Source organism: Parus major, chromosome 17 (assembly GCF_001522545.3).
Source record: "Parus major isolate Abel chromosome 17, Parus_major1.1, whole genome shotgun sequence".
Lineage (NCBI taxonomy): Eukaryota > Metazoa > Chordata > Aves > Passeriformes > Paridae > Parus > Parus major.
The window spans coordinates 7,575,150-7,588,650 of record NC_031785.1 but is presented as its reverse complement, the minus strand read 5'-3'; the positions used below and the strand labels follow the sequence as shown (position 1 = coordinate 7,588,650).

The window sequence follows — 13,501 nt, the reverse complement described above, 5'->3', positions numbered from 1 at the left end:
AATGCATCGTGCACCCTTTGGGAGTGTTTACTATTTACATGTAGGTGTCTATGTAGTAACCTGTCAATTTTGTTTTCCTCCTGGTTGCCACGGCTCCCTAATAAAGAGCAAGGCTTGGGAATCACGTAGAGTTGTTTTGAGACCCAGCTACAGACAACTCTCTCTGCACCCAAGCACTGAAGAGTAAAACCCGCAGCTCTTGATTAAATCCCTGCTTAATGAACCCCACTTCTGGTTAAAATCAGTTTGGATGTGCAAACCCAACACAAACCAGACGTGTCATTCGTATTCAGAGAGATGAGGGTGGCTGGAGCTGGCAGAGGATCCTGACCCAGGACCTGCTGCACAGCGGGGTCAGGTGGGTGATGGAGGGGTGACCTCTGGAGCTCCCCAACATGGAATCATTTAGGTGGAAAAGACCTCTCAGATCATCAAATCCAGCTGTTCCCCCAGCACTGTCAAGGCAACCAGACCATGTCCCCAGGTGCCACATCCACACACCTTTTCAATCCCTCCAGGAATGGGGACTCCATCACTGCCCTGGGCAGCTGTGCTCTGAAGAAATTTTTATTTATATCCAACCAACGTCCCCTCATGGAACTCAAGGCCATTTCCTCTTCTCCTATTGATTGTTACCTGGGAGAAGAGGCCAAACCCCACCTGGTTCCACCCTCAGGTCAGGGAGTTGTAGAGAATGAGAAGGTTCCCCTGAGCCTCCTTTTCTCCAGCTCCCTCAGCTGCTCCTCATCAGACTTGTGCTCCAGCTCCTTCTCTGACTCCAGTTATTTTGAAGATTAATCATTTATTTTGATTTTTAGTAAGTCTGATTAAGAAATCATCCTCATTATCAGGTTTTTCAGTGGGTTTATGTTTGTTTGAAAAGCATCAGTGAAAACATCTAAATCCAAAATTCCTGAATTCAGGCTCAGTGGAAAATGGAGTAAAAAAAAAACAACCCAGACCTGGGGAAATTAAAGTTTTTTGTTTTCTTCCTCCTTCTTTCCTTCCTTCCTTTCTTCCTTCCCTTTATTTTCCTCCTTTTCCTTCCCCAGAGGAAGGAGGAGACAACTTCCAGCAAGGAAACTTCTCACACCTCTGAAGCTGAGTGTGTGGCAAGACTTTGGGAGACGTTCACAGACACTCTCATCACCTTCGCTCCCACTGAAAACACAAACAAACAAACAAACAAACACCCCAATCTCTATCCCTTTATAGCCTGACTGGGAAATAAATAACAGAAAAAGTCATTCTACACATATTTTGAAAGCTAAAATTCTGCTGATTTCAAAGCCTTTTCACAATTTTTTTTTCTCTTCACTTTCAAAGAATCCACACGTAGAGAACAGTTTTCAAAAGTCACCATCATGTACATATCAAAACCACCTTGAAAAGCTCAGAAAGGGCAGGTTGAGGAACAAATCCTTTTAGAAACTACTAAGAACAAACATCTTTTAAGCAAGAGCTGCTTCAAACACCTTCAGCTTGCTGAGAACATCAGCTGGGCTTGTTTTCCACAACTGCAATCTCTGAATGGAAGGAAGGGGAGCCATGGGGGACTTGAGGGGGGTAGAACCCTGACAAAGCACCCTCCTAAAACCTTCCTCGAGCACCTCAGACCCTACTAAATCCCCCCCAAGGCCAGTTTGAAGCACACCTTCAGCTGCTGCCTGCAGTCCCCAGAGCAGGTCCAGCACAGACACTCTGAAGTCACCTGGAGGGACTGTCCACCCTGCTGTCCTCTGCTGCCAACCTCCCAGCTGTCCTCCCAGGCACAAACTTCAATCTTCCCACTCTAAGCCTTGCTGAAATCTCCCCTGAATGGAGACCTTTAGGTCTCAGGGTAAAGCGACCATCAACCAAACCAAATGATGACTCTGCAGCCAGGAGGGTGTACCAGGGCACGTCCCTCAAATGCTCTTGGTTTTAGGAGCCAACCAATGCCATGGAGCAGCGTGGAGAACACCAGGACACAGCTACAACCCCCTCCCAGCTCCAAAGGTCCAGAAGCCCCTCAGGGGATTGATTTGTTTGGGTTTCTGTGTGTGTGTGTGTGTGTTTTGCACTCCCCCCGTTCCTTCCCCAGCACTGATCAAAGCCCGATGAGTTAAGGCAGCGTCAGAAGTTCATGTCTCTCATGCTGGGGTCTCCTTCAAAGTTCAGTGGAATTGCTTAAGCCTTGACAAAAGAGGCTTGAAGTTTTGACATTTCAAAAAATCATTTTCAAGAACACAACAGGATAAAACAGCTCAGAAAAGATATCTAACAAGGGAAAAGAACAAAGCACCCTAAAGGCAGCCAAAAGGGTTTGGCTTTTCCTTTCTCTTTCTTTTCAAGGGAAAAGATCAAAACATAATTTTTTTTGAAGAACATCTATTTCTTCCTCCCTCTGCTCTTTTTGTCATCTTTGGTCCATTCACTGTTTCTTGGCCAACAAAATTCCTTTTAATCTAAAATTAGTATTTTGTGTTGGAAAGCAATGGGAGGTCATACTATAGGTTGCTATTAATGTACCCAGCCCTGTGCTATCATACAGTTCTAATCCTGTTACATATAGTTTTTATAAACACTAGAGGAAAGATGATCCCTCTTGCTTCATTCTATAGGTACAAAGAATAACCTTATTTGATTTCTTTAGACACCCTTTTGTTAAACTTGAAAGAACATCTCCCAAAGAGACAACTCCTCCCCTATCAGCTCTTCCCCTTGATCAGCTCTCCCTCTCCTGCCCTGGGCCCAGGACAAACTTCTGCTTCTTCAATTTCTCCCAGGAAATGCCAAAGAACTGGACAGACTTTGGATGCCCAGGACACACAGGAACTGACTTAAGCAAGGAAATGGTTTTTGGGACTGGACTGCAGCCACAGACTAACACAGTGCTCAGCTTTGCCATCAGTCTCCTGCCCAGGTGATTTGGGAATAATTTAAATAGTTTTAGTCTGGTTTGAATCCAGGGACAGCATCACACCAGGTTAGAATCCAAGCCAACCCTCTTTATGGATTTTGTTGTTGCTTTTTTTAATTATTTCTCTCTCTGTACAAGGTGGAATGCTTAAACAGGGAGTTATGATAGAAGGATTAGAGAACAGCACAAGCCTAAAGACACATCTTTCATTCACTCCTTCCTCAGCTGAAGCACTCACAGTTTATATCTCACAGTGCCTGACTCCAGGGTGTATTTTCAGCACATAAACTGCACCCATGGGCTCTCACCTCCCCAACCCAACAATGACCAAACCTGGAGACCCCCATCCCCTCGAAACACCGCCAATCCTGCCAGAGCTTTTCCACCCTGGCAAGGCAGAAGTCAATTAGCAGCACGTGTCTGTGTGTAATTACAGCTCAAACTGGCACAACCTTTCCTGTGGGAGAAGCAGGGTTACAATTTAACTGTTAAATTGCACTTTCTTGATCGTTCTGACAGACTCTTTCTTTGGGTTTTCTTGTCAGTCATTCTTGATTTCTCCAGGGCTGAGCTCCTGACAAACAACACAGGTATTTATAAGGCAGGTGATGGCCCAGCCAACTTTTCCTAAATTTAAGCAAGAGGGAATCTGCCCACCCTGCCTTGTGGTCAAGCTCATGCTGCAATGAGATCTCCCATGGCAGCTTTAGACAATGTAATTGTGGAGGTGTTGGTAAGATCACATCTCTGTCCTCAGAAGGCAGCTGGGCCAGCAGTGCTTGAGACAGAAACGAGACTCCTGGAAAATAAAACCTTCTCCTTAATGCTCTGTATCTCCCAACTCCCATGCTGCAGCCCAGGGCTCTCTAACAGTGATGCTCTCCAGATATCAGAAAAGGAAATCCAGCCCAAATCTACCCACACCACAAAGCACACAGGAGCTGTGGTAAGCTAGTTGTATGAATGCACAAGTCAGTGTTTGCACCTCTCCATCTATGGGAGGGAGAGCAGGTTAGTTGGCCACAGATGTGCCATCCCTCCCAAATCTGGGGGTAAATGATGCTGGTAGAGCTCAGCAGGTGCCAGGAGATGCCCCCTCCCCACAGGGTGGGCACCTCCTGCCTCTCTCAGGATGGAACCTGAAGCAGCTCCTGCTGACACCATCCAAACGCCAACACCAACCCCCCTGGCTTTGCTCCAGGGGATCCTGCAAAGGAGAAGGAAGAAACATTTGGCTTCCCCTGCAAATGGAGCTGCCCCAGGAGCTGGGAATGCCTCTGGCAAGCACAGGGCTGGGGAGCCGGGCAGCAGCTGAGCAGGTTCACAAGTCTGTCAAAGCCACGATAAAAACATGATGTACTTCAGCCTCCAGAATCTTATTAGTTCTTCATGCAAAGAGCGTTTATGCCATAAAACCGTCTTGGAATCCCTTTGATCCACGCTGATGCAGTTCATAAATTGATGTTAATATTTAGAGTTCATGTCTGGTAACACTGCAGCCCCATTTTCTTGCCAGGCAAGCAGCCACGGGAGCGGGAGTGAGCTGTAACACAGGCACGGAGGTGACCCTGCTGATTACTGCTGGTGAAATAAAATGCAATTTGTAAAGCTGCCCCCAAACACAGCCACCTTACATGGAACACACGGGGCCTGGAGCAGCCAGACGTGACACTGAGTCTGCAACAAGAAAGTGTTGCTTCTGTCAAAGCCCTGACCCAGGTGTCCATACAGCAAAAACCTTGGGAGGAGAAAACAGCACAAGAGAAAACTTGTTTTAAACCAATTCCTTCTGCTGATTTCAGAGGGGACTTATGGATCTGGGAACAGCTGGTGAAAACGGGAGACCCCAATTTCAGAATCTTTCTGAAAGCCTGGAGAGATCACGGCATCAGAGAATGCTTTGGGTTGGAAGGGACTTTAGAGATAATCCTGATCTACCCCTCTCCCACAGACACAGACACCCTCCACTGGACCAGACTGCTCAGAGCTCCATCCAATCTGACCTGAGACACCTTTGAGATCAGATCTTTTCCTCCATCCTTCTGGTACAAACCTGGGGAGCTCCACCTGTAAATCAGAGAGTGTTTCCAGCTTCTCCTTGCTGCCAAACAGGGACACAGCCAGTCCCACACCTCCTGTGGCTCATCTCTGTGTGGCCACATGTGCAGCACGTCCTGAGTGCCCTGAGGGCACGAGGTAATGCCTGGTCACCTCCAAGAGCTGCAGAAGACTGAGCAGGAAATGTCAAAAACAAACAATTTAAAGCAACACCTTTAATTAAAACCAAAATGAGAAGTTGTTGCGAGTCCCAACAATTGCAGTCTGCAGAGCAATCTTCAGGGAAAATTAACACAGGCTGCTAATAGCAGCATCCAATTCACCAGCATCTTGGAGGGAAGAGTGGTGGGGGAAGGTAGGAAATAATCTGCAGATGAAACAATTACTGATCAGCTGCGTGGCAAGGACAGCACGGCATCGTTCAGGCTGGCAGATGCCGATGCACGGAGATTAAAAGAATAAACAAAAAAGAAGCTCCCTCCACCTCTGCCATCTTGTCAGATGCTCCAAATCATGGTCTCGAGTGGAAATTCCAATTCTGCTGGCCTCTTGGCTTTGTAAGGGGGGACCTGGGTTTGCTCTCAGGGCAGTGTTCACCCCGGGAGAGTTCATCCACACTTGCAGGAGGGACAGAGCCAACACACGGGCAGCTCCTCTGGGTGGGGAGTGCTCACACCCACACCGAGCTCTGACCCCACAGCACAGCCCTGCCTGCCCCACACCAAACTGATCCCACAGCACAGCCCTGCCTGTCCCACTGAGCTCTGATCCTACAGCACAGCCCTGCCTGTCCCACTGAGCTCTGACCCCACAGCACAGCCCTGCCTGCCCCACACCAAACTGATCCCACAGCACAGCCCTGCCTGCCCCACACCAAACTGACCCCACAGCACAGCCCTGCCTGCCCCACTGAGCTCTGACCCCACAGCCCTGCCTGTCCCACTGAGCTCTGATCCTACAGCACAGCCCTGCCTGTCCCACTGAGCTCTGATCCCACAGCACAGCCCTGCCTGCCCCACACCAAACTGATCCCACAGCACAGCCCTGCCTGTCCCACTGAGCTCTGATCCCACAGCCCTGCCTGTCCCACTGAGCTCTGATCCTACAGCACAGCCCTGCCTGTCCCACTGAGCTCTGATCCTACAGCACAGCCCTGCCTGTCCCACTGAGCTCTGATCCCACAGCACAGCCCTGCCTGTCCCACTGAGCTCTGATCCCACAGCACAGCCCTGCCTGCTCCACACCAAACTGATCCCACAGCCCTGCCTGCCCCACTGAGCTCTGACCCCACAGCCCTGCCTGCCCCACTGAGCTCTGTGCACCACTCTACACCCATCCCACAGCCCAGCAAGGCACAGAGGGATCACCACAACCTCCCTGGCACACATCTCAGAAAAGGAGGGAAGAAAGCTGTAAATGCCCCGAGATGTCTTTGACAAAAACCTGCTTTATGCCCTTTGCTTTATTTCCACTTATAAAACAAAGCCCTACAAGCCCCCCACTAAACGCAGCCCCTGCTTCCCTCTGCACCACGGGAGGATCTCACCCACCTCTCCCACTGAAATACAAACATCCACCCACACCATATATAACCTCTCACAGGCTGTAAAAATGGGAAGCTTTAATTGATACTATATTTCATACTGTTGTACAGCAAGGACGTACTCCAGGCTGAGCCCTCCAGAGTATCTTTCTCCACCCTGCTTCCCTGCAAGCCATTCCCATTGCTCCAGCTCTACTTTTTGAATTATTACTTACAAGAAAAAAACAAAACCAAAAAACAACTATTGAATGTAGAGCTGAGTGGCTCACATATTCATAAGAGGTTTTATTACTCAAATGGAGGGGCTCTCTTTTCTTTCTTCCCCCCGCTTTGACACGGCTAAAGGGTCCTCTAAATAATGCCCTGCATTTCCATATCCTCATAAAAGCCACTACGGTTCTTTCCATAAATCTGAGCCACCTCTGAAATCAGAACAATTCCTCCTGCTCAGCACGGGCAGGGGCTGCCTCGAAACACAAAGCCCTGGAGCAGCAGAAGGGAGGAGAGGATGCTCCAACCACTGTGTTGGAAGGGAGGATTTAGAGGCAGGGACTGGTTCCTGGGAAGCAGGAGGTGCCAGCCCTCCCAGCCAAGCACAGCAGCTCCTGCCAGGCTCTCCTTGATCCAGCTGCTCCACGAAGCGAAGGCACAGCAGCTGTACAAACCAGGCAATAACTGCACAGCGGGGAACGAGGCAGGGGCACCCCATCAAATGAACAAATGGAAGAAAAAAAAAAAAAACGAGGGAGAAATAAGGGCAATAGAGACAGGCTGGTTATTATAGAACTGCTGCTAGGAATATATCCTCCCAGCTTGGCTGCCAGTTGGCTTCTGGTCCCAGTCCTTCCCCTCCCCTTTCCCACCCTGCCACTCCAGCAGGTTCTGGAGCTGCTTTTGCTAACGCCATTCTTGCTGCAGCAGGGAAAGCTGCTCTTCTCCAAAGCTGGAGACATTTGGGAAGGCTTCCCCCCTCTTTCTTTTCTTGGCTCTGGCTGCTGGCACACCAGAACTGGCTGGCATCTATTTAAAGTTTCCTTCAAAGCCGAGTTTTCATCGTCTAGGAGAGTGATTTCTTTCAGCCTCTGCCTTTGTTTGGCTTCTCCAGCAGAGGTGCCGGTAGCAGCTCCGCTCTCAGATTTTCCTTGGCTCCCGGTGCCTATTGAAATTCCACATTTCAAAAGGGAAGGAGAGGGCACCTCTCCCTCTCATGGGAACATCTCCCGTGAATGCACCATCCCTGCCTTCTCTCAGAGCCTGCCTTATCCTCCTGTGCAACACCAACACTTCAGGAACCAGACGATTTCAGCGCGCGGCGACACTTGCGAGACACGGTGCCACTGTCGGGTGCCACACCAGAAGCTGCTTCGAGACTTCTCAAAGCTCCCAGGCTCTGCCAGGCCAAACACGTCAGCTCTGCTGTCACCTCGCTGCCACAGGGATGCTCATGCCAACCCCCTTCAGCACCCTGTAAAAAGCAGATTAAATCTCCCAGGAGATCTCCAGGGAGGAGCAGCTCCCCTCTTCTCCATCAGCATCAAGCTCCAGGTGCTGAGGCTTGGTGAGCACATCCAGCCACACTTTTCCTGGCTATCACTGAAATTTCCCAACCCAGCTCAGTTCTGCAATGTCTTTAAATGCTTTGTAATATTTTGCTGCCAGTTGGGTGGCGCCTTGGGATTTGTTTTCCAGAAAAAAGGGACAACTTTAAGAGCTTTTTCTCTTCCCAGGCAAGGGACTGTCATCACAAAAAATGATGAGATTTCAGGGAAAGTGATAGCCACTGCAAAATGTCTTGGCTGCTTCTATGCAAAGAATTTGACTGTTTCTCATAAAAAATATTTTAAAAGTTTTCACAGTTTGTAATTATATTTTACAGTTTCATTACAAAGCTCATTTTAATTCTTCTCCAAACCGTTGTTACCAGTCCTCTTGCCACTTTCTCTTCAGAAAAGTCATTAAGTCGGGACTGGAGATCATCCCATTTCCCCCAGTTTCAAGGATATTAATCTGCTTTATTGGTATTTCATTGTCATTTTCATTCGTATGTTCCCTGCATTTGCATAATTTGCACTGCCACCCCTCTCCTGGTAACAAGCACAGGCTCAGCTTTTCACTTTCCTTCTACACAGTCTCATTACATTTTGTTTATTTTCTTTTTCAGGACACACTGTCTTCCCTGGGCCAGAACCACAAGCTGGCAGCAGGATGCTGAGGTCCTGTCTCCATCTCTGCCCTCCTGGCTGACCTTCAGCAAGTACCAGAAGCAGTGTGAACTCCCAGTCCGAGTCCTGAACTGGCCAGTGCCATCCTGAGGAGACACAAGTTGGCTCTGGAACCACCTCATGCCCCAAATCCAAGAGTTTCTGTTCTCCAGCTACTTGGAACCATCTGTGAAGATTTCAAGCGTGTGCTCAAGGTGTGGCTTGGACAATCATTAGAACTTTTTAGAAACAGGTTGAAGTGTAGACAAGTCCCTTGTTTCAAATTCTTAAATCACAGAATGGTTTTGCTTGGAAGGGACCTTAAACATCTTGTTCCAACTCCCTGTTATGGGCAGGAACACCTTCCACCAGCCCAGGTTGCTCAGAGCTCCACCCAAACTGGCCTTGGACACTTCCAGGGATGTGGCATCTGCACCTTGATGTTATCCTCATGTCTCCACTCCGCTGATGCTCAGTTCCTCCAGTGTGTGAACACAAAGTAAATGCTCTCCTCCTCTTTCCTACAAGGGCCAAGCTGTGACCACTGGGCTATCCCAGAGACCTCTCTTAGCAGGGCTAATCCCACGTCAAACACACTGGTGATTCCCATTCTGCCGTGGGATGATGATTTCAGCCCCTCTCCACTGGCCCCTGCAGCTCTCATCCTGCTGTGCCTCTTTAACCATCTCCTCCTCCCCAGAATATCAATCCCCCAAGAGATTCCCTCCACTCCAGAGCTCCCAAAGCACGGGGCTGCCCCAGAGTTGGGTGCACCAGGACACCCCAGCAGCTGATGATGCACTGTCTGCATGCAGCACGTTTCTGGCAGAGAGAAAGTGCCCCCTCTGCATGCCCCAAGCAGTGAGACGAGTGCAGGAGCTGAGGAATTGGAACCGACTGAATAATGGGTCCTGTCTGCTGGAAGAAAATGAAATTTGCCCTCATGTTACTGAAAACTTGCACTCGACGCTCACTGCACATTATAAAGAAAAGGTCAGTGAAACACAACAAATGCAAGGAGCCCAGTTGGAGAAAGCAATAAATAGTGACAGCAGCACTCGTCTAATTCATCAAAGCATCTCTGCCTCTGCTGAAACCCCAGCAATTTCCCTCTGTGTTCCTGCAAGGGCTGGGAAGAGCAGCTCTGCTGCTGTAGGACAGAAGGAGGCCTGTCTGTGCAGCTCCCAGGGCTCCTCAGTGAGTTTGGAGAACAGAAATATCCATCAGACACAATTAGCACCAATGATAACAACAATCATAGTAATTGACGTGCCTGAGATTTTGGCCTCGGGCTCACAGATGCGCTCGTGGAAAGGGAGATCCCTGCAGCCAAACACAGCTGGGGCATTCCCAAAGAGAGGGATCTCCACATCCCAAAGGCAGGCAGAGGGGCAGCAGGAGGGTCTTACCATCAGCGATGAAGTGCTCGGGGACGTGGAGCGTCACCTTGACGGTCAGCGGGCAGGAGAGCTGCGAGCCGCACACCACGGCCAGGATGCAGGAGCTGACCGCGATCAGCGTCAGCGCCGTCTTGTTCACAGGGCTCTTCATGGAACCTGTAAGGCACACACAGGGGTGGGTTAGGGCTGGCCAAAAGGTAAAGTTGTAGCCAGGGCTTGCTCAGCAGCGGCAGGGCAGCCCCAGTGCAGGCATTGAAAACAAGGATGGCAGCTCAGCGGGAATCTGCACACCCCGGGACTCCCATCAGCTTTGTGTGGCACAGGGAGGGAGAAAACCTGCTCAAAGCCCTGTACAGACCCTCTCCCCAGGCACTGCTCCTCCCTGGAATCACTCCTCACACCTGCTGTGCTCCCCTGCTGAAACCAACATCACTTCTTGTCAACATTGGTTGGCTTGGCTACACCGTGAAACCCTGGTGGAGCAGGACAGTGTTAGGATGGCTGAATCAGCAGCAGCAGCAGCAGCTGGGTGGGATGGAACCCCCCAGTTTCATAGAGAATGTGGTGAAGATGTGCAACAGAGTCACCCAGAGGGACCTGGCTGCCCCAGAAAATTCAGCTGCTCTTATTGGATTCAGACTGGGAATGTCAGGTGTCCAAATGAGTCCCTCTCTACTGATGGAGATGACCAAGAACTGTCCTAGGCCTCTGAAACCCCACCAAGAAGTCTCCACTGCCCAAGCAAGGAGCAGCCTTGGAGCCTGCATCCTTGAGGAACCGCTGATCCCCCTGGAGCTGGGGCTGCCCCACTGCTGCTCTGACTGCACTGCATCCCCCACGGCCCCCTCACCCAACACCTCGTGCCAGCAGCCTGCTTTGCTCCAGGACAACAAGGGACACCTCACCAGGCAGCCAGTTCCTTCTGCAGGGCTTGGGATGCACCTCGGAGAGAGTGTCCATGGCAAGGAGAGGACACAGCCCAGTGATGAGCCCAGAGGCTGCACAGCCCATTCTGGTGCAAGCTGAGGTGACCCAGCTGCCAGCAGAGCTGACCACAGCCTGGCCCAGGATCCAGGTGAGGAAACCTCTTGATTCATGGAAGCAAACAAAACCTTTCCCCATTTGCACCCCAGCCCACATCACATCATCAGCAAAGCGAGATTTAAAAAGCATCAATTTGAAAACTGATTTGGAAATGGATCCAAGTCAGCACTTGCACACCCTTGATTTGCCTAAAGCTGCTGCTGGAGGTGCTGGTGCCAGGGCAGGGACCTCATGCTCAGCTCAACCTGTGCTTTCCAAAACCCACCACAGCATCCCCAGGCTGGAGCCTGCACAGGGGATGCTGCAACCAGGATTTGTAGGACAAGAGAGGTGGCTGATCTTCTGGAAAATAGTTCCATCTCTGAGACCAACAGCAGCAAGTAAACTGATTATTTATGAAGCATCTTCTCCTTTCCTTATGCATGGATCATCTAAACAGCCTTCCCACTCTTATTTCACAGCTTTATTGCCATCCCCTGTGCCCCTCACCTTGAAATCCTCTTTTTTCTTTTCCCATCTTTATTCATATCATCAGCATAAGTTAGCACCTCCATGGGAGGCAAAATCCTCCTCTTGCTGGGCATATTGTGCCTGCCACAACCCCTGCTTGGCTTGAAGTTATGACACGAATGCAAAAAGGAAAAAGAGGGGGGGAAGAAAGAAAAAGAAAATAGGCAAGGAAAAAAGCCCCCATGAGGATAAGTGGACGAAATCAAATATACAATGGACCAGACAACGCTGGATTTCACCCTTATAAATCACCTTTCAATCCAGGGTCTTAAAGTGCTTTGCAAACATTAAATCATAAATCCCTTATGAGTGAGACAAGCATTATCCCCTTTTCATAAAAAGCCCAAATCCCAGGTATGATGGCAGCTTTCACCAAACTGCAGCCAGAGTGGAGCTGGAGGAATTAGGATTTCACATCCCCATCGGTCCATGTGGCTTCTCTCCCCGTGACTCCGAGGAGAGCAGCACAGAGGCTTGAAACAGCAAAAAGCCTTTTACAGTTCCATGAATTTGAGCTGGAGGAAAGGGACAATTGCTCCAAGTCTCCTGTAACTCCCTTCCTCCTGCACTCACTCATTTCCATCACTGCTAATCACTGACCTCTAGAAGTGCCTCACGTTAGGTTTTGACCAACTGAACCAAAACAAGGGGGCTTCTGCATGAGCAGAAATTGGATTTCCAGCTCAGCTCTTTATTGCTCACAACCAGTTTGCTGCCAGGTTTGAAGGGAGACTGGTGGAAAAGCATCTGAAGAGAGGGACAGGGTTTTTGTTTTCTGTCTCTTTCTCTGCTCTGCAGACCACTGATGCTCCAGCACTGCTGTGCTGCATCTAAACACCTATCTGGAGATAATCAGCTTCACTCCAGGCCTTTAAAACCACAAGCAAATGCATTTTCTGCTAACCAAACCCATCTCAGGAGGTTCTCCAGGGCCCCACCCTGGTCTAGAGGTGAGACAAACTGATCCCTTCCTTCTTCAGCCCAGGGAGGGGATCCAAACCCAGCTCAGTAGCTCAGGAAGCCCCAAATAAACCCAATACCACACCACCAACAGGATTTTTTTTTTTTGTCCCCTCAAACCCCAGTGCAAATTCTCCTGGGTGAGGATGTGGGTCCTTGTGCAGACAGCTCAGAAACCGCTTGCAAAGCACCACATCCCTCTGAAGATTCTGCACCTGCTGCAAGATGAAGATAAATTCAAAGCCACTGGTGTAAACACTCAGCAAACAGCCCCTCCAAATGCACCGTGTCTCCTTTGAAATATCATTTCTTCGTGCATTTAATTACTCACTGCTTTGTACACTTTCCTTTGCCCGCCCAAAAGACAAGGAGGGGGGAGAAAAAGCCCAACAAAACTCTGGGCTCAATTCTTAATATTGGCAGTACTGCCTAAATTTAAGGGGGAGAAGGAAAAAATTTCAGGCAAGGTGTGTTCAGAACACACGTATGGATTTACAAGCAACACAAATATCCCGTGTTCTCGGTAATATGCTCTTTCTAAATCAGGCTCATAAATACATGCTTGGGAGATTAGTCTATAAAAAAAAATAAACTTTAATTACCCCCTCTTTATCAGCACACAGCCCGTGGTGTTAACCGTATGTGGGTGTTAAACGCCAAGTGCTTTGCAATCTTCCCCGCCCCCCGGGAGATAATAGCATCACACGGAGCGATCCGTGGCCGCTCCGATATGGAAATGTGTTCCCAGCAGCCGAGGAAGCCGGGGCTGGGGAAGGGAGAGGGAGAACAGAGAGTGCTGGAAGTGCCTGGCAACCTCCGCTGAGCTGTGCCGCATGCAGAGAGCCCGGGAGGGGACAGCAGCACATCTGGGGGACAGCAGCAC

General features: G+C 49.6%; 1 protein-coding gene across 1 annotated transcript in view; it reads right to left on the bottom strand.

Annotated features, from left to right (window-relative positions):
* Window positions 1-13,501, bottom strand: part of ASTN2 (astrotactin 2) — a 252,911-nt gene that overhangs the window by 179,143 nt on the left and 60,267 nt on the right. The window contains exon 6 of the mRNA XM_015644984.3: window positions 10,114-10,260. Within this exon, the coding sequence (XP_015500470.1) occupies window positions 10,114-10,260 (147 nt within the window). The remainder of the gene's footprint in view (window positions 1-10,113; window positions 10,261-13,501) is intronic.